Genomic DNA, 22,419 nt, shown 5'->3' on the forward strand with positions numbered 1-22,419 from the left:
GAACATTGAAAAATGAGAATCTATTGCCGTGAAACCCCCCATACGTTTCGTATTTGCATGATATAAATTTTCGCGTTTAATTACTAGTGTTGAACGAATGAAATCGTGTTAATTCGCGTGTGAGCTCGCCGCAGATGTTCGCGATGTGCTCGACTTCCGCCATATTCACGACGTCTGATGAATTGACATCCGACATCTAATTATTTGTTGTTTCAATATAAGATTGAAATAAGAATTAGACTGTACTTGTGTCTTCTAAGTGAACATAGCGAATGATTATTCTAGAAATTAATGGTACTCGAAGCTCTGGGCTCCGTTCTAAAATCGAATGGCATGCATTTGGCATTATACATTTTTAAATAGGTTTTAATATTTACTAGCAATTTTTTTTATTATATAAAGACCAATTCATGTTATATACCGTCAGATAAAATAAATCTGTTGACATATATCTTTGTCGTAATATATTTTGGTGGTCGGGAGACAAGTGTTGGTTTTTCTTTGTAATATAGAATTAACTGGTTAAATTTGCTGAAGGACCCTGGAGTATAAAGAACTAGTGATAAGAGCTAATTCAGTTTTAATTATAATACGTATTTATCGATAGAATGACAAGTGAATCTTGGCTGATACATCGAACATTATATTATACGAAGTTAGGTACTTCGAGTTTAATGCATCTTCACCAACGGTACACTAACCCTATAAAATTCCAGACCAAAAATTAAAAGATAAATATCTTCTTCTTAATAATGTAGTTTAATTGCGTTGGGTTATCTAGCAGATGATGATATTTCGAATCAATTCTTGGCGACCATTAGACACATCTGAACGTAATGAATCCATCTTTGAAATAAATAATGTTTCTCTAATCTTGAAAACTTAATTTAATATTATCTTATTCTCAAATCATTTTATGTAAATGTTAATAAGTAAAGTTGTCTATCTATATTAGTATGATTGGATCTGGTCATGATTTACTTCTACTCATCACGTATTTTACGGCCAAACAGCTAAAGTTGGTATTGTTGTTATCCGGTTTTATGGGTGAATGAGCCAACAACCACAAGGGACATAACATCTACGCTCCTAAGGTTGGTGGCGCATTGGTATTATAAGAAATGGTTAATATTTCTTACAGAACCGATGTCTAGAGGCGGAGGTGACCACTTACCATCAGGTACGCTATTTTGTCCTTCCTCCAACATATTAGGTTAAAAAATATATAACATTTTGCCAAAACGAAATCGATCAAATTAATTGAAACACTTAAATCTAGCCGACACGCACACATACAAATACACGCAAACAACAACAGTTAACACATAAAATTTTGCATGTGTTCATTGGTTATACCTCACTGGTCATGTTTTGTGTTTGTTAATGAACCATATGTGCTTACTTGAAACGTGGTACATTATGCAATGCGAATTTATGAATTAAGAATGTTTTTTATCTTAACAGATGTCCGTAGCGTCTATAATACTGTTCGATAGAGAAGTGTTATCGTTTTAATAATAACTAGAACATGATATTTTAGTGTATAATATTATATAGAAAACCTTCAAAACGCACTGCATCATTTGGTATTAGTTTTATGTATTTTGATTTAGTAGTATTTTCTGTTTGATGTTACTTAAAAAACGTCTTCTCATTAATATTTATTTGGAGTCTCGGCGGTGTGTTTTATTATATTTCGTTGGTTTTATGGCGAGCCACGTGTCGCGCGAACACTCTTTAGGAATACTGTTGGTATGAAATTCCGTTTTCTGCCACTCGCTTGGTATCATAAAACTATAATTGGTTAGGAAATATGAAATTAGCTTTTGACCTAACTTCGACTTAAGGCGATTCTAAAGATAATAAACATTATATTATATAGAATATTATTGTTTTGAGTCTTCGTAGAGACTATCTATTCCTCGTAACCACAAATTTAGACGGAACGGCTGACAAACCGACGGAGATAAGGCGAGGGAGACCAGCTTTGCTGACTTTTCTTGAAAGCAAAACTCTACTTTTTTGTACTAGTCTGAAGTCTTATAATCTAATGGCTAGAGTCTAGACTCAAGACGTCTTGATGTTTAAAGCGTAAGAGTATAAAACTTAGTAATTGTCTGTATTATAAGGCATTTTAATTTATTTTAAAAAACCGGATAGTGATCGTCAAATCCATGTCAGCTACGCGAGAAATTGTAAAAATCTCTTTTTTTTAATAATGGTAAAAAAAATATTTTATTAACATGTTTAATATAGAAAGATACTAAAATGTGACAAACAAATTCTGTATGTTTGTTATTTTTAAAAAATAAATAACGTTATTTTTATTATTTTTTTGCAGTAATCACATTTGATTCTATAGTTATATATTTGTATGGTTGGAAAAACAGTAAAAAAAAATATATAATAAAATACAAGAACAACAATTCTTTTGATTTTATTTTAAGCACCGATCGAAAACAGAAGCATCATTGCATAATAGAAGAAGAGTGAGGTCAAAAAAATACAAGACAGTGTTTTGTTGACAGTACGATAAATATTTTTTAAAGATTTTCAACTGTCAAGTAGTCTGTTTATGACAATAGTGTAACCAAGCAGATGTAAATAAAAAAAGCTCACGCAGGAAGTCAGTCGATTGTCATGTGTCTGGGTGTCGTTGACCCGAGCTAGATCTAGACACGCTTCGCTAAATACTAGAATGTAATGAGGATTTTGTTGAGGACTTTATATATATAATATTATTTACAAAGTATTTGTTGTTTGTTATGTGAATACATTAAAAGGAATATTAGATTAGTAGCATTTTTTTTTTAAATTAATTAATGAGTGTTTATAAAAAAAAAAAAAATTCTGATTAATTCCACGAAACTGAGTTCTACTTTTAATTTATAAGAATACGTAAAGCCGTTTAAGTTTAATTGTGTAACTGTGTAATATCCAAACACACATACATTCACATTTAATACATGATTTTATTTTAATTAAAACTTATAAAATATAAAGAATCAATAATTTAATTTGAATACGGCGTTTAAAATTAAAATTGATTGCCAACATGAAACATTTATTAGCTTTAGAATTTTATTACTATTATTTCACATTTTAATATAAAATTAAAACAAAGTAAATTTTTCAAGAAAAAAATAATATTTAAAGCGAATAATTTCGACGTGATGCCATAAATTAACCTTTCCCTATATAAAACAAAAATCGTCGAATATTCTCATCAACCCTTACCTTTAATTTGACCCACGGCCAGTCGTTCGGGAGCTACACTAATGTCACATCTACATGCAAATTGTTTCGGGCGTGTATTTATTTCAAGGCTAATTTTCCATGGTAAGCATCACAAGGTTTCCGCTAGTCGTAATAGTTGATTATTTTGTTTTTTTTTTTTAAGCGTCAGACCACAGTCATACAGCCAATTTCAATATTTAAATTATAATAAAAATAGTGACAGAGACTCTGTGTTTTTTAATAGTGTACACAGGTCATAATAATCATATAGATTATAAATTCGAAAGTAATTTATTTTATCACATTATACTATAATATTTGTAATAATATTTGCAGTTGAAATACTTGGACTTATAATAATCCTATTGCCTCCACTGGCGAAAAGAGGGCTGGATTTATGTACAAAAAAATTGTTACCTATCAGAATTTGTACAGTAACTATTTTAAATTACAATTGATCAATTTAATTTATAAATATGATTAACTATCGAGTTTCTCGTCGACTTCTCTTGGTATAATTTAAATCATCATAAAACAACGATTCATAAGTATATTTCGATTTTGTTACTGTGATTCTTCGTGAATACCAAACCACTGAACCCATGGTAATGATATTTGCCGTAGAAATAGCCCGGTAGCTGTAAAACACAACATATAAATTAAGGAAAATATAAAACATTACACAGATTAAGTCTCATTGAACGGATAGTATGGTATGAATATGATAATCTAATTATAGCAAAGGAAATATACGAGCAAAATTAAATAGTGACTTTATACATGAATAATAATTATAATATACGTATATTTATAACATTTATAATAACATTTTTATTATAAAATAACCACATGATAATATAAAGAGTATTCGGTTGCATATTTTATAAAATAAACATAGTATTCGAATCTAGTAATCACAAAATGTGAAAAAAAAAAGTTCAGTAAATCGGAACTCAATATACGCCTAATATAATATTTAAGTATTTTATACATATATTTTATAATACGCTTAATTTATACAATATTGCTTTAAATTCTTTATAACACATATTACTTAATAAACGTGTACTCTAACGCGACTTATATTAAGTCATTGTAGAATTCTAAAGCCTGTTAGTTTCCTTTTAATTTATTTTCAGTAAGTTTAATAAATGACTATATTTATTATAAACAAAGGGTTTTTAACAATTATTTAGTAACACGCATTGGGTTTAAGGTTTTTAACAATTATTTAGTAACACGCATCAAAGGAAAATAATATGCTTATAAAACGCTCGCCGCTTAAGACTTACAAAGCGCTTGGGATAAAATTTAAATGAAAAGTAAACAATTCTGAGGTAATTTAGTTAAACACCTCGGTAGGCGAACTCCAAATGATTTTTGATAGCTAACTACCTGCTTGTATTTAAGCTTTTAGTATAAATGAGGAGCCACGAAAAATATATTTTTTTAGATAGATAAATTTTCCTTTAATGAAGTTCTTATTGTAGAACTAATAAGTGTAGATACAATTAAAAATATATTATTCAATTTTATTTACTAAATAAACATATATTATGTTTATAACTAAAACAGATTTAAACATAAATATTTATGCTTTATTGCATACTGCAAATTATCTTCAGTTATATAAAAGAACTGTGACTATGAAATTTCATTTTTTACCATATTATACTTAAGGTTGAGACTCTCTAGTGAGCACAATACATAATCGTGTCAGAGGGACCCACTCTTCCATGACATCGTATGTTATATAATCAACAAAAGAATAAAGAAATATTAGTTAGTAAAAAAAAAAAAGATAATTGAAATTAATAATTCATTCAAAGTAAATTTGTGTTTGTGTTAGTATGTGTGAATAACAGTATTATTATTCAAGCAATACGCATAAAACTCATAATAAAATTATAGCTATAACTTCTCGACGAAAATTACATCAAGATAAGAAAAAAAATTATTTACATAGTAAAAAAATAAAATAATCCGCTAAATATTTAATATCCGCTTCTTTAGTGGCCGACGTCGTAATGTTTTGTATTAATTAATTCCGTATAATTAAAATGTGCAAAATACTGGCCCCGGTTTCCACCTTTACCTTTTTCTTATGCACACACAAAGTTGTATGTGGAACACTGTGTTTAGATAGTCTTAATGTTATAATTTACTATTGCTATAATGTATTGTATACGAATTTACATAGAAAAATATTTGTAAATATCAAGACATGGAGGTCGAAGTGTTTTGTTTAATATTTCGGAATTTTGTTAAAATAAAACGTTTTGAAATATAATGATTATTTTGCCTTTGTATTACGAAAAGGTTGTTCGAAATCCTATTTAGGTGAATTTATTTAATTTATTTATGAAATGTGCATATAAAAAATGTTACAATATCGAATTATTGGTCGTGATGTGTGTATCTGCTCCAATTATTTTTTATATAAATGTGTTTATTCAAATTATAGGTTTCAACGAGCATGACACGCGAATATTATCGAATTGTTCAAAAATTATTTAAAGATTCATTGCAAGGTATTTTAGGTCTAATAAGCTATACTAAATACCTACCTGTGTGATCAATGAGGATCTCGAATCCCGGACCCCGGAAAGCACATATAGTCCTGCGCTTGAACTCTCTCTGGTCGTGTCGAATTTGCCGTCCTATTGAATTATGGGAGTGAGGGAATAGTGAGGGCTTACGTTAACCCTTTTATATACTGCATCATAATATTGAGAGCCGAGATTGACCATTGGTTAGAACGCGTACATCTTAACCGATGATTTCGGGTTCAAGCCCAGGCAAGCACCAATGAAATTCATCTCGTGCTCGGCGGTGAAGGAAAACATCGTGATGAAACCTGCATGTGTCTAATTTCAATGAAATTCTGCCACATGTGTATTCCACCAACCCGCATTGGAGCAGCGTGGTGAAACATGCTCCACACCTTCTCCTCAAAGGGAGAGAATGCTAAGGTCTTCTTGGAGGAGAGCACAGCAGTGGGAAATTTACAGGCTGTTAATGTATGTTAATGTATAGTGCATCATACTACATATAGTGCACTATATGTAGTATGTTCTACGTAGTTCACCCTTGAGATTGGCCGTGTCCGAAATCAGCTTAGCGTAGCTATCCCCATCCCCATCCTCAGTAAAGGAAGTAACCCACTTTTGCAAATAGGATCATGAGCTCGAATTAGCTCATTGATACATTCGGACCTTAGGATAAATAAATAAATGTTTTTTTCTTGAACTAAGTATATAAATAATTTAAAATATTGTCAAATATAATTATTTTGATAAAGTTTCGTATTTATTAATTTTGTTTGTTTGTGTTGTTTAGCTTTATTATTATACAATTTTTCAACGAATTATTGCATTTTTGTAAGTTTTCTGGGACCCAGTTGTAAAAGCATAGTACAATCGTCCCACAAAGGTATTATTAAACATATGAAATCGGGTAAAAGATAAAAAAGTTTCTTGTTTCTTATCAAGCGTGCGCGTCACAATTTCTATTAATTTTTTTTATGTTAAAATATATAAATTGCAATTCAAAAACATTTTCCCCAATTTTATGTAGGACTAGTTGGAGTTCAACCTTGCTTCACACCAAAGTTCATCAAATTCGGTTTGGCCGTGAAAGAACAACAGATAGACAAACAGGCAGACTTAGTTACTTTAGCATTTATAATATTAGTATAGATTATTTGAACACATTTACGGGGTCAAAATTCCGGTTTAAAACAATATCAAACTCTGTGTTAGCGTAGTTGGAAAACGTGGCAATCTCCAAAACGGTATGTTAATAAAGCAACCTCCTCGTGTTTACGACTTCGTACAAAATTGCACCGTGTTTCAACACTCCGCCCGGCCGTTTGTGTGTAAATGACGTCTGATCTCCGAAACGTATTAAAATGAAAAGGATTGCTGTACTGATAATGGCAGCTATTATTTTATATTGTGTATCATTCATAATATTAAGTTTGATGGAGCAACTCCAGTTTAAGGTTCGTGAATTAATTCTGATCGTCAAATGTTATTTTTGGAACATTTCATTTGAAAATATTGTATTTATTTATTAAAGTATAAAATATAAATTTAAAAGATAATAGCAAATGTATATATATACTCAAACATCTAAATATATATATTTGCCTGTATGTATCTTTACTTCAACAAAACAAAAAATTAATGAACGCGTTTTTTTTTAAATTAATACAAGACGGCAGTCGAGCATATGAACCACCTCTAACATCTAGAATTTTTATATTCTTAATTATATAATTAATATCGTGCTCGGCGGTGACGAAAAACAACGTAATGGCAACTATATGTATCAAATGTAAACTGCCACGTCGATATCCAACAAACAATAGTCTCGCTGGCATGAAAGGCTCACTCAGTAGAGAAGGTACTCACTTGAAGAGGATATCTAGGTTCAACTGTGGGAAATTTACGGTATTACGGAATATAATCAAGCACGTCTTAATCTAGAGTGTAGATGGTGCTTTGGGAGGGGTGCCTCGCTGATAATGGTTAAATCTTGGATCATATATCAGGCGCCCCAGGTCTCTTATTTTCTCTTAAATATTTTTGGGGGTATTGACAGTATACTGTCTGCACCTGGACTTGTGCTGTGCTAAAGACAAGGTTGATTATAATGGAATTTATTTATTAATTTATTTGACATATAATAATTAGCAAATTGTAACAGTCGCTAAGAAATAGAGATAGACATAGCAAGGATGGCGATTTGTTACTTTGAGTCACGGCACCTAAAAAATCTTGTAAAAAGGTATATAATAAATTCAGCCCGCGTAAACGTTTACGGAAGAAATCCCGAATCAAACGTACAAATCAAAAGTCCGAACCCGAAATTATGATTACGAATTACCATACGATAGCCATCTTTGTTTCGCCCCGAATCGGAGGGATGATCAAAATAACGGAATCTACCCCAGATTATGATAGGATTATTTCATACAGAGCGCTTACTAAAAAATATTCCGTAACCCAGTACGTGTTTGTGTTCACAGTCGAATATCGTACTTATTTTAATTGTGTAAGGTTGAATTTGAAATGACATTTAAATCGAGTGAATTTCATTTTGTTCGGAATAAAAATATCCTATACGACGGCTTTGCTTTATCATTTCGAAGCTGGGGCGTAATTAGTTTTCGCAAAGCAAGCCGACGGTCTTATTCTGATAGTGATCACGTGGACAATATTGTAATTTTTTTTTTGCCTGCGTCCTATAGATAGTATAAGTTCAAAGGATATGAGCTTTTTTATTTTCCTGCTGAAAGGAAATGATAGTTATTTTGTCATTTTTTGAATAAATACTTCTATACATATTTTTTGGTATATGCCAAACGAGCTGGCAGCTCACCTGATGTAAAGTGACTAACACCATCTGCAAAATTGAAAGACTAGCAGGTGCTTCACTGGCCTCTAATAAATGAATAGAATCTTTTCTTGAAGGTTTCCAAGTCGTATCAGTTCGGGGAAACCACAGCGAAAAATTTGATTCAGATGAAGCTTCTAATTCTTACATGTGGTCTGTAGGTCTATAATTATTGACTTCTACTTGCCTAATTGCATAATATTTTGTGGTAACATGGCTGATGACTACATTACCACAAAGCTGACAAATTATTTTGATTTATCGACTATAATTTTAAATTCTATGTAGTATTCTGCATATAGTTTATATTTATTGTAACGTATATATTACAAATTATTAAAATTAAGTACAGAAATTTAAATGAAGAATATTTTTGTATTCGCTTTATGTCGGAATAGGTACGCGGGTTGGATTAGCGGCGTATTTCGGCGAGGCCGGTGAAAAATTGAGGCGTTCATTGTTTTTAATGTCGGTTCGTGACGCACAAGGAAACCATGCGATACGGAGTTCCCGGAAATCCGACTCTTTAATAACTTCTTTAATGGCTAGATTTAAATTAATACATTTTGTCCCAGGAATATACAGAAATTGGAGACACCATTTTATAAAAAGCGAAACAAAAACAATAAATATTAGATTTATTAATTAATAAAAACAAATTTGATATTCGTTATTCAATATTAATTATCTTCCCTAAAATATGAATGAAATTATAATTTAACACAATATAGTATACAAGTACGTTCATTATATATACAAACGTAGAAACTATAACTGAGTCGTATAGGTTAAATGTTGAATTCAGACTATTGTACTTCTCCCGCGTTATAAGTCCCGCATTTTACCGTCCCGTTAAGCCGGGACGGTAAAGTGAGAGTGTCCCGGAAAGCCTTTTATTTTTGGGAAACCCAGTGACACCTCTGCCCTTAATCCCACAAACGTAACCTGTATATTGCATCTTTTCAAATATTATTTCTACAACTGTTCTGAAGTGAATTATTATTTTTTAATTACTAACATTTAAATAAATAATTAATCATTATTATATAGTACGATAGCTTGAAGATATCTAACTTAAGGACAGACTTAGTTTAGCTGCTTTTTGTTAGTTTTTTTGTTTCATAAATACAATAACATATTTTGGATTCCTGAGAATCTTCAATTCCGCTTCATATAAAATAATATATATTTATAAGGAATTACTAATATTCCTATTTACCCCTACTATTAAGCTTATCACTTGTGTTAGGAGTGGGGACGACATTAGCCCAAGGGGTCAGAATCGATCCTGCGACTTTTTACATCGCTAGGGCCGTAACCCTATCCGTAGACACTTGCGGTATTGACGCTTCCGATATACTTTATTCATAAAATAATCTTCATTTATTTAGTAACTGTATTTATTAGAACGTCTGAATTTTAATCGAAGGTTGTGGATTCAAAGTCGAGCGAGCACCGATGAATTTTCACGTGCTTAATTTGTGTTTATAATTCATTTCGTGCTGATAATATTACAAAATTTAAAGCTCATGTCAAAAAATCTTTGATATAATAAATAAGGCATATTACTCAATACAAGATTAGGTATATTAAAGATAATAAAGTGTGGACTTAGTTTTAATTGACTTCTAGGCCGGATATATGTATAAAAGATTAATTGTTGTTTACTGACATACTCTGTAATTCAAATGGCAAAGAGTTACAACTGTATTTCTTGCCAGATCGTCTACCGGATCGGTTGAATTCAATTCCCAAGGTTGGTGGCGCATTGGTGATGTAAGGAATGGTTAATATTTCTTACAGCGCCATTGTCTATGGGTGGTGGTGACCATCAGCTGACCCATGTGCTCGTCCGCCAAAATATGCCATAAAAAAAAATTAATAATAGCAGTATTCACCTCATACCTACTAAAGTAAATAATTTAAAACAAATGTAAACTCAATAGCTCTGGCCTGGATTTGAACCAACGTCCTTTAGACCAGATATTTATTATGTTTTCCTGTATTCACTGCACTTTCTATTAATATTGTAATTTTCCATTATTATTTATTGAACATAACCATAATGGAATGGAATTTACTACAACTAAAGACAGCCTCACGTTAAGCGAGTGTGTTTAACTATAGATCACTTTTACCCCCAGAGATGTTAACAGTTCCAAGGGAATAAAAAAAATCACCAAAATCTACCCGAACTAAAAGGTACAAATTTGTACGACAACATATGATACTGTAATATTATATGAAATTTGTAATTAAAGTATTTACCCTAATAACACGAATAAAATGCACATATAATTTATGCCTTTTTACGAGAGCTAGCAACATTTTTGAAAAATAATTTCAAGGCTCGTCTCTGCATATTTCTTTTCTTAGTGATCTTCAACTGCCTCGAGATGCGTTCCGTCTGGCTGCTGGTATCGGTTGCGTTTTCCTACCCCTACTACAGTTGTGCGGGTGCAAATTTCGAATTTAGAAAACATTCTTGATTGAATTTGAATTTTATCATAAGAGCCAAACACTTTTATAGTCATTCAGAATATATATTTCTTAAAACAATTTTAGTATTGTAATTTTAATATAGTATAGTGGTCCTTTCAGAGAACTTAAAATAATGAACAAGACAATATTAACGGAGATACCGCCTTCACTCTTGAGTACTTAAGTACGTATGTATTGTGTTGAAAATAGTTATAGGTAAGCCTTAGTTATGCTGTTAAAATGAAATATCAAAAGAACCTACCGAGCATAGTTTAAAAAAAATCAAGGTCAAATGTCAAAAGTGCCGTTTTTTTTTTTAATTTTTCTCCCGAATAGTGCGTGTTATTATAAAAGTAGTTTGAACATAAAATTGTATATCTTGAAATTATTTACAAAAAATGTTCACATATTTTTTTATCTAAAAACCGCCGTTCTTTAGATATTCCTTAGAATGATTAAAGAATGAGATTGTTTGCTTAGCATAGTTATACAAAAACGGATAAAGAGTACCCTAACACCTTCCACACACGCGGGCGAATCCGCAGGCGCAAATTATATTAGTGTAACTTAGATAATGTTAGAGGTTTGTTTGTTTGTGTGTGTCTTTATGATATCTCGAGTCATCCTTTGTACGGATGATGATGAATGATGTAATCAAAATGTGAAACATATCTATACTTACATATATAAAATTACAGAATAGATTATTGTTAGAAGTTTACCTTTTTTTCTAATAAACTTGTATTTTTTTTTCACAACTTGGCTTAACTTGGCTGATGTAAGCGTCACGTATAATCTATATCTACTAATATTGTAAATGCGAAATTACCTCTGTCTGTTCATTTTCACGGCTAAACTACTGAACCGAATTTGATGAAATTTGATATAAAAGAATCTTGAACCCCAGATACATAGGCTTTTTATATCTAACACCTATACCCCCCCCCCCCCCTAACACAGAGATGAAGCCAAAAGCCAAAGTTGCATAATATTTTATTAATAAATTTTATCAATTCTTATTTCAAAAGATAAATTATTATCATACAATATATAAAACTTCAATGCATATCAAGTGGTTTTCATTATAATATAATACTAGGTAGGTATTATTACAATATTTTCGCATAATATTTATCATATCGATAATTCATAAAACACTTGTAATCTACGAATTCAATTAAAATATTTCTTAAAGTCATAAAAAAAATCTATTTGTTAGAACACTTTAAAAAAAACTTACGATCTAAAAATCTTTAAACCGAACGCAACATAATTGATCATAAATAACTTTTTTAAAACGAAAAACGCAAAAAGCAACGAGAACAAAAATAAAACCAAACTTGGAAGTTACTATGAAATTGTTCGCGAAAAAAATGCATCGCCGTAACAATAAAATCTATCAGGAATGATATTATTGTGTTACCTATACCGAGTGATTGTCACGCGGCATTGAGGGGGGAGTGGGCGGTGCTTATCACGCCACGCCCATCCGCGTGATAAGGTTGAAATTCATCTCTCCGTATATTGAATCCGGCTTTACAAGGCAAGTGGAGCGCAGTGTGTTAACGCCTTAATACAAAACGGCGGGCCGCGTAGCTCGCACGTCCGCGCTTAGTAAAACTCGAGTGATTGTTATGAAGCTGTCGGTTTATGTTTGAAACTGTTTACGATGGAAGTAAGTGCGATGCCGCCGATGCCTTTGGACTTTTCAATGGTTAGGAATGGTGGAAGTTCTCCGAGTATGAGGGAAGGATCGCCGAGGCCGGTGTCGAACAGCGCTTTCAGAGTTGTCACGCCGAAAGGTGGGTGATGTTTTTTTTTTTTTATTTAGTGCTGAATTGTAAATATTACTTATTTTATAGATTTTTCGTACGACTGTAATTACTTGCTTCTTGTTTGTAATGAATGAATATTTAAAAAGAGAATTTTCAAGCTATAACACTTTTGTTAACGGTAGTTAAATTGTTTTTAACTTTTAAGATAATTTTATTTTGAATTGGGTAGTCCAATTTGTTTTCCGAATCTATTAATTCTTTGCGAGTGAAGTGATGAATCTTTGGAAAAAGAAGTACCTACCTATATGAATTTGATATCAAAAGTTTTGTCTTTAACTTTAAATTAAGTGGAAAATTATTTATTAAAATTAGTTCAACACTATATTTAGTATTTTGAAGCGAATGCACGGACTTAATCGGGTGACCTATTGCGTGTAAAATCGTTCTAATAACCGAACGCTTTCGGTTCGTAGAGAACTAGAAACTAATATTTTTGAGAGTAATTATGTTATGAACACTTCTCCTTTCTTTCGTATCTTATTCAGTAATTTCTTGTGTCATGGCATCGGTAGAATTTCAGTGACCCTTATTTGCTATCAATTTGTTGTAGAAAACACATTTCTTATCAGCGATTTTTTTAAATTTTTAATAGCCCGGATGTCTTTGACAATGACCTTATATTAAAAAAATATATAATTATATTTTTGTGAGCTCTACCTACTACATATATTAGGACAAAAAAAAGTATTGCAAACTAAATACGCATGGATTAAAAAAAAAAACATAGAAACTACCAAATTTCATTGTATCGTTAAAAATAAATTGTGAAAAAATATATAAGATTCCGATGATTACCATATCATAATTATGTGTGTATCCTTTCGTATCAGTTCTTCGATCAGAAGTATTTATTGTCATATATGTGTTTAGTAGACTTGACAACTAATAAACAATTATATACCTTTTATATTGAACTAGTTGTCGCACGAGGCTTTGCTCACGTTAGTGGTTAGTCATCAGGAGTTAGATATACTAAGCCTATTTCCTTCATTGGAGTTTAAGCCTGCTTGATAGGAAATTTCATCAAATCCGGTTCATTGGTTTGGTAGTGAGAGAGCGACAGACAGACAGACAGAGTTACTTTCGCATTTATAATATTAGTATAGAGGAAATTTACTATTGCTATTTAGTAAAAATTATATCGTATAGCATTGCTTTATAAATTTAATCACATAAAGTTAATACTAATTAATAATATAAAATAGATCTCTTAAATACATTTTTATCGAGGATTTAGCTAGGAGCTATTAATTATCAGTAACATGATTATATACTGAGAAATGTCTGGGTCACCACCCCTCTCATCACATTTTTTATCGCCAAGCAGCAATACCTAGTACTGTTGTGTTCCAGTTTGAAGGATGAGTGAGCCAGTATAACTACAGATAGACATAACAGCTTAGCTCCCAAGGTTGGTGGCGCATTGGCGATGTAAGGAATGATTAATATCTTTTACAGCGCTGATATCTATGACCTGTGGTGACCACTAACCATAAGGTCCGACTAGATATTTCATAAAAAAAGCCTTACAACGAACCGTGGTGGTTTTGAACCCGCAATCTTTGTTTAAGATTCACACTCTAGCTAATCTTTATAGATTCTATATGCTATATTAATATTACAGATGTGGAATCTTAAGGTTCAGGAAATGGACAGTAAATATCATGTAAAGGAAAATATTATAATCGAGTATGTCATATTATGGATATCTTAGAATTGGTGCATCTCCTTGCTGATAGGACTTTGTGCAAGCCTGCCTGGGTAGACCTATCATACATTCTACCGTCAAACAGCGATACTATATATTTTTTGTGTTCCAAGTTTGGTGGCGCATTGGCGATGCAAGGAATGGTTAATATTTCGCACATTGCCAATATCTATAGCAATGTGACCACTCACCACCAGGTGGCACACTTCCACGTTCGCTTACCTTTATCAAAATATTGAAACGGTATAATTTATTTCAAATAGATATTTAAATATGACTGGGATGACAACAATAAATAACTTAATGATATTTTAATAAGTATTGTTGGTTTAAATTGGTTATTTAAAGACGACAAAAATATAAATGTAAACTGTTACCTCTGTCCGTTGACATAAGGAGTTCATTATCTGATGGTCGTTAACATTGCGCATAGTTGATACGATCGCATTAAATATTTTTTCACGGAAAATATTTCCACCCGCCATCATCAGATATTCTACCGCCAAACAGCAGTACTCAGTATTGTTGTGTTCCGGTTTGAATGGTGAGTGAGCCAATGTCCAGGCACAAGGGACGTAACATTTTAGTTCCCAAAGTTGGTGGCGCATTGATGATGTAAGGAATGGTTAATATTTCTTACAACGCGGGCGGTTTCTATGGGCGGTGGTGACCACTTACCATCAGGTGGCCCATATGCTCGTCCGCCTACCGATATCATAAAAAAAATTAAATAAAAATAAATATTATTACTATCTTATTACTCGTTTAATTATTTGTATTTCTCGTACAGATAAGTTATTATTACATTTACGGTCACTCGCATCCCTAATTAAAACACTAACTGTCATTTCTTTCAAACTAATTTAGTTTGATACTAAACAAAATATATCCTGTTTTATAAATTCAAATATCCTTAATGTACAGCTAAATATTGTTAATACGGAAATTTATACTAAAAAATGTATTAAGCTGTTCAGAAAAAAAACGACTAAAATTTTAAATATTACTGTAACTTGTTTGCTATTAAACGAACGAATTGGAAATATATTTTTAATCTGTTTTCTTTAAAAACATGACAGAACATTGCTTTTTTCTTTAAATATCGCGTCGTGTTGTATCGTATCGAAGTCGAGAAGATGTGTTGAATGCTGACTGACGCAATAAGAAATACATTTTTTTTTGCTCCGATGACAAACGTGTCCTAAAACATAATTATATAAATCCTAAATTTTTTATATAATAAATTAATAAATTCCTTTGCTTGACAGTGTTGTCATACAAAAAAATTAAATGCATTTACAGTTATTATATAAGTCGCAAAATAATTTAAATAATCTTTAAATATTCAAAAGAATATTTCAACAATAAATAAAAATAAAAAAATACTTTTTAACATCATAAAGTTAGAGCTATTCTGTAAGAACAAAAACGAAATCAAGGCATATATTGCCATAAGGTGATATACAACTTTTAGTGTAATAATTATGCATTTAAAGGATATAAGTATCAAAATAGAGCATTGCCGCAAGTCTGTTTTAGACATTTCACGAATGAGATACGAGGTCAGTTCTTATAGGAAAGTACTACTAACCTCAACGAGGTAGTCGGTCGGATGTTCGTTTATTATTTTTCCATAATGGCCAATAATCAATACAAATAATTAAAATATTTACTTAGTGGTCCTTACCACTTTGTGCAACATGTCTGGGTAGGTACCACTTGTCACATATTCTACCGCCAAACAGCAATGCTTAGTATTGTTGTGTTCCGGTTTGAAGGGCGAGTGAGCCGGCGTCACTACAGGCACAAGGGATATAACATATTTGTTGCCATGGTTGGCGGTGCATTGGTGATTCTTAATGGATTATAGTGACTACTTACCATCAGATGGCCCTATTATAAAAAGTTCTTGAACTTAAAAAAATGGTTCATTATTAAAAGGTAATGCGCGCAACAAATTCAAACTATTTCTAGACACTTTATTAAGGCTAATTCTAGCGCCGGACCGATGTATTAACATATTCGATTATTTAAAATTAGTGTTACATATTTCCATTTATATATTTTTTTTATGATATCTATGTCACAAAACACGCACGTGCAATTACATTAAAAAAAAACTGAAAATTATTTGTAAATGAATTGACATTTTATTTAAATTTAAAAGAGATTATGTTATCATATACTCCTTCCTGAAAGGCCGGCAACACACCTGCAAGCCCCCTGGTGTTGCAGATGTCCATGGGCGGTGGTAGTCACTTTCCATCAGGTGAGCCTCTTGCTCGTTTGCCATCTATAACATAAAATATATATATCATTATTGCTTAACAAAGGATTAAGTTAACGTGAATATTTTTAAAAATCAAAGGCTAATAAACAAAATTATTTAAAATTTATATTTTCCACGTTCGAAATTCGATATTTAATTTAAAATTTAAACCTAGTATTATTTAAAGATTTCAAATCCATGAACAATTTTACTGATTGCACATTAACGAACTAGGAACGAACGCCATTACGTTCCAGCTCAATTGTGATTGGTCAAAGGCTTCCTACAAAGGAGATACTGATGTAGAGCTCAAGTTAAAAATTAATTTACAATTTCCTGATAGTCATAGCGCTTTATCGTAATAATAGCTATAGGATACGTTAAGTTCGTCCAATACCAAACGATATTTTGAAAATGTTAACATAGTTTTCGTCTTTACGTAGTGTACACAATACTTTATGATATAATATTTGACTAAAATCAGCAATGATACTTCCCTTAACCGTGTATTTCAATATCATATCGACGAAAGGTACCGTTATAATAATAAGGAAAACATCGATATTGCAATACAAATGCATTAATGTTAAACTACACGTAAACAATTTGATTTATAACTATTTCGGTTTAAAAAAGTCGTCTGGGTAGGTACCACCCACTCGTAATATATTCTACCGCCAAGCAGTACAAGGGACGTAACATCTTAGCTCCCAAAGTTAATGGCGCATTGGCGATGTAAGGAATGGTTAATATTTCTTATAGCGCCGTTGTCTATGGGCGGTGGTGACTACTCACCATCAGGTAGGCCATTTGCCTCTCCGATTTGACAGATTAGCATCGAACTTATTATTATAAAATAGTGAGTTGTTTTCTAGTTTCATAAAATTATGGGGCCAGTTTCAAATTTGTCGTAGATTCTGTTGTATATATATTTTTTTTTTTCAAGATATAATTGCCGGTCCAGTAGATTTTGAAGAGAATGTTGCCATAACTATAACAAATTTAGAAACGTCATATTAGAGATTTGTATTATAAAATTACTTTTTTAAAGTCAGCGACTGCGTATATCGATCCGTAACGTATTTTATAAATAAGTCAGTGTAACCAAAGGTAGGTAACAGGCAAAAAACAAACGACGATAGCTTAATTTAAATGTCGTAAAGTGTTAATGCTTATCAAAATGAATTAACATACTTATTCCTTTTAAACGTTTCATTTAGACGAATATTGCTTTTTATACATTGCGATTTGCACCAATAGTTTTAGAAATGCTATGAGATTTGGTTGTAGCTCTTTGTGTCGACCCTTTCTGTATTCTTGTAATCTCTGTTGCGGATGCTTGCCATAACCGAAATTGGTCAGATTGGCTTCAGAATATATATATGTTGATATCAATTATCAAATAATTTTGTACGAAATAATTCTAGACTCAACTTGTCGTACCCAACGTTGTAATATAGATACCTTATATAGTCATTATAGTTTTATATACGTGATCGTACGTCCAAAAAAATATACATGGTTTACATATACATACATACATGGTTATACATACATACATGGTTTACTGTTAAAGAACCTACAGCGCCATCTCTTGGCGTAACTTTAAACGTCACCGTTTTAAAGATTATTTTATGTTTTTTTAAATAGCAAAACAATGTCCCATAAATGAGGTGTTAACTATTCTCTCTTTAAATCTTATTATATGGCTCCGGCGCGTCATAGTACTCTGCGCTGTTTATGCGCAGGAGTAATCACTTCACTTTTTTATCTGTCCGATTTACGATATCTCGATGCTACGAATAATTAAAAAAAAAAACTTTCCAATTAGTAGGTATATAAAAAAATACTTTCTATAAAACCAAGCCAAACATTGCTAAGAATGTGTACACATAACTCATAAGGCCTATATTGTATTCATAGATATATTTGTCTAACTCAAACACATCACTTGAGCTATTTGAATGAAATTCAGTATGATCATGATGATTCAGTAAATCAATCAAAATCAAAAAATTACACAAAATTTGGAATCTTTATGTTTCGTGATTAAATTAAATAGAAAGATATCACTAAACGACACGAAACTGAGTAACATAATCATTAATCCAATTATTAATCATATATTTTTTTTATCCTGTATTGACATCAACAAAATTTAACACTTTAAAGAAGAATGTATTGAATTTGCGGAGTTGGAATCTTGATGTTTTAAGTTTGCTTGCTTGCTTAAGTGTTTAACAACGATCTTCACCGTTGACGACATTCGAAACATACATAATACTATGACGCAACTGTAAGTATACCTAAGAAACATACCATAGCATGTATTGCTTTAAGATTGCAATGATCCCTATCAAGTAGTTGTCGAATAAAAATAGTTTCAAATATTGTAATGTTCTAAAAAATATATATATATATATATATATAACAAAACTTATCAATATCAGTTAGTTGTCTACGGTTTATTAATGCGTATGTCACAGGCCTATTTTCCTGTAGATTTTTTTCTCTTTTGTACCAGGGAATCAAAAGTTATTAAAAGGTATATCTTTAGTATTTTCAAAGAATCAACGAACCGTGCGCAGTCTTTCGTAATAAATAATAAATCGCAATCACAAGACTGTAATCTGTACAGAAAACAATTAATATTATAAAAGAAACATTCGTAATCCTATCGAATATAATACCCCGGGACGAGACATCTGATCCCGGTCATAATCGGATTTGTCTGATCGAACACCGGGTATTATTGAATTTGTCCGTTGTTCCTCTATATTACTGGCTACATTGATTTTTAATACGATTGCATATACCTACATACATTAGACATATGTATATATAATGTTCGTAACGAATAGATAATTAATTGATGAATCATTTGTATAAACGAATTTTAAAAATCGAATTGTTTTAATATTTTTTTTAAGTAAATTGTCTTTGTTTTTTTTTTTAATATAATTTGAAGTTCGATTTTTATTGAATAAGCATGTAGGTTTTATTTCTTTTACGTGTCGAGACTTGAGTGTTTTTAATAATTTATTTAAGTATTTGTCGGAATTGTAGTATTGTTTAACTGTTTAATTTTAGTTTTCATCTTTTTATGGTATTGTAGTTGTCGTAAAAGATAATTAATTATTTATTGTATCTATGTTTGTCAAATATATTTTTTTATACAAATTATAGTCTATAAGGAGTTAACTTCTTCAATCGACCAATCAATCACTTTGTATATGACCATAAATTAAAAAAAAAAGCAACTCAAGTTTGTGCATCCCTAAAACAGTGTGTATCTTAATATTTCGACGAAGTTTTTATATATTTTCCGTCCTTTTCTGATACAAACGAAACTCGAAATCCGAAGCAAAATTCGCCTTTCCTCATGTATCCTCTGATTTGGGAGCTTCCATCCATCATCAGAATGGAAATCCAATTTCGCATTCGAACTAGGCACCCTAAATGAATTAACGGCGACACGCGCCTCTATTATTGGTCTAACCGATTTATTTCTGACATCGCAACTGTGGTAGAAATGTCGAATCGATCGATTGCGTATGTCGAAAGTATTTAAATGGAATGCTGTACGTAACATTAGCTCGATATAATTTTATTTTTTCGAATAAATCTTCGTCAATCAATAAATATAATTGTGTATATATTTACATCTATATTAGTTGATATATAAGCATATAACTATTAGGTAGGACTATGTGTACAGTATTCGGATTTATAAGATGAGTCATTATAATTACAGGATATAATATATATGTAATATATTACATTTTTAGCGGCGGTAATTTGAGAAGTTGCCAGTGTCTATATGCTAGGGTGACCACATATCACGATTGGCCAAATAAAAGTCCTAAAAAGCCCAAATCGATAATTATATTAAAAAACCGTTAGAATAAGTACAATATGCTAGTGTTATTGAGAATAATGTAGAGTCGTGAAACGATCAAGCATAGAGCAAAATAACAGCAAGCTCTCTCGCAAGTCGCAACACATGCTGTCACAAAACGACAACAAAGTCGCATGTCCTTGGCAACATCCTACATCCGCTTCTCACACTCAGCGTCCACGCATTAAATCTTAATGCGTAATAAAATTAAAAGTGTACGACTGTCAATCACACCGATCTGTAATTGGTTGATGTATTAAAGATTTCGTTGAAAACATCATGAAAGAAGGATACCCTTGTGATTTGTTTAACGTGAATATTATATGAACGGAATTTTTCATGACGTTTAATATTAATTATCAATTACTTTACCTCGCTTAAGATGCCATTGTTTATGAGTTAGACATGATATAATACAAAGATCGATTCGAAATTTAAATAAACTTTATAACAGATATTATTAAACTTAATACCATTGCCGGTTCGAATTCAAAAGTGTACAGAGGAAATCCTTTAAGTTTAAGATTTCACTATTATTACGAATTAAATTTGATGCACTATTTAAATTTACTACAGAAATAATTTATAAGTTTTTCATTTGTTATTATAATGTATTGCTGAATTTGAATTTTCGAAAATTATTTTAGTATAAATTACAATTATAATCAACACTTAATAACAATGTAATATTTTTCTAATCAATTTTATCTACTTAATATTATTAAAATAAACTTAAAATTAATTACATGGTAATTGTATGGTGGTGCTTTAATCTAGTGACTTTTTATTTATGTTCTCCTCAATTTGGACGAATTGAATGAATGAATGAATGAATGAATTTGGAAACCTCAATGGATTCCGTAATCCTAATTAAAAATATTAAATACGTATTAAAAAAAAACTCAAGATACAATTTTCAGTACTAATTCCTTCACTCAAAACATCTCGCTCTGATTACGCTCGCGACGATGAGAAGATTCCACCCATTAGGGTAATGGCACACACGTGGCGTAAATCCCTTCGCGCACAAAAGGCGATTTGCTGCCCAAATTCATTATTAATGGGCCCTTTGAAGCTGCGGTCCGGAGCAGATGATTAGTTGATTGCGAGGATTTTTAGGAGTCCATGACAAAGCTTGAACCTGCTAATTTTATAGATGAGTTAAACTTAACATAAATAATTATCTTAATAAAGATAACTGTCTTGAATTTAAACCTGAAAATAAACTTCTAACGCTGGTGGAAGAAATTATGATAGAAGGTTTTATGTAACATGAGATTTCTATGAATCAATAAAATTTAATTCATGGATAATTCCATCCGCATGTAGCAACAACAAAAATGATATCAAATTAACCGGATTCATTTAAATTTATCACGAAATCCCAATTTTTCATAGTAGGGAATATAACACACCCAAAACGTCGTAGCATCCATCTCGCCTATGACCCAACAACTCTAAATCTTAACCCTATTAGAATCTTCCTGTCGGCGAATTAGGTTGTGAAATGAGCGGCCGACATCAAACGTCGGCGACTCTCTGACCAATGACTGGAGCGATGTTACAACATGAATCATAACTGCCAATGGAA

At 31.4% G+C, this 22,419-nt stretch overlaps 2 protein-coding genes across 2 annotated transcripts in view; one reads left to right on the top strand and one right to left on the bottom strand.

Annotated features, from left to right (window-relative positions):
- Window positions 1–22,419, bottom strand: part of LOC113395392 (lysosomal thioesterase PPT2 homolog) — a 266,083-nt gene that overhangs the window by 91,600 nt on the left and 152,064 nt on the right. The gene's annotated exons all lie outside the window — the stretch shown is intronic.
- The window catches only part of LOC113395400 (zinc finger protein Gfi-1b), a 54,876-nt gene continuing 45,123 nt past the window's right edge, over window positions 12,667–22,419 (top strand). Inside the window, exon 1 of the mRNA XM_026632995.2 lies at window positions 12,667–12,920. Within this exon, the coding sequence (XP_026488780.1) occupies window positions 12,788–12,920 (133 nt within the window). The 5' untranslated portion in view covers window positions 12,667–12,787. The remainder of the gene's footprint in view (window positions 12,921–22,419) is intronic.

The sequence above is a fragment of the Vanessa tameamea genome, chromosome 4, assembly GCF_037043105.1.
Source record: "Vanessa tameamea isolate UH-Manoa-2023 chromosome 4, ilVanTame1 primary haplotype, whole genome shotgun sequence".
Classification (NCBI taxonomy): Eukaryota; Metazoa; Arthropoda; class Insecta; order Lepidoptera; family Nymphalidae; genus Vanessa; species Vanessa tameamea.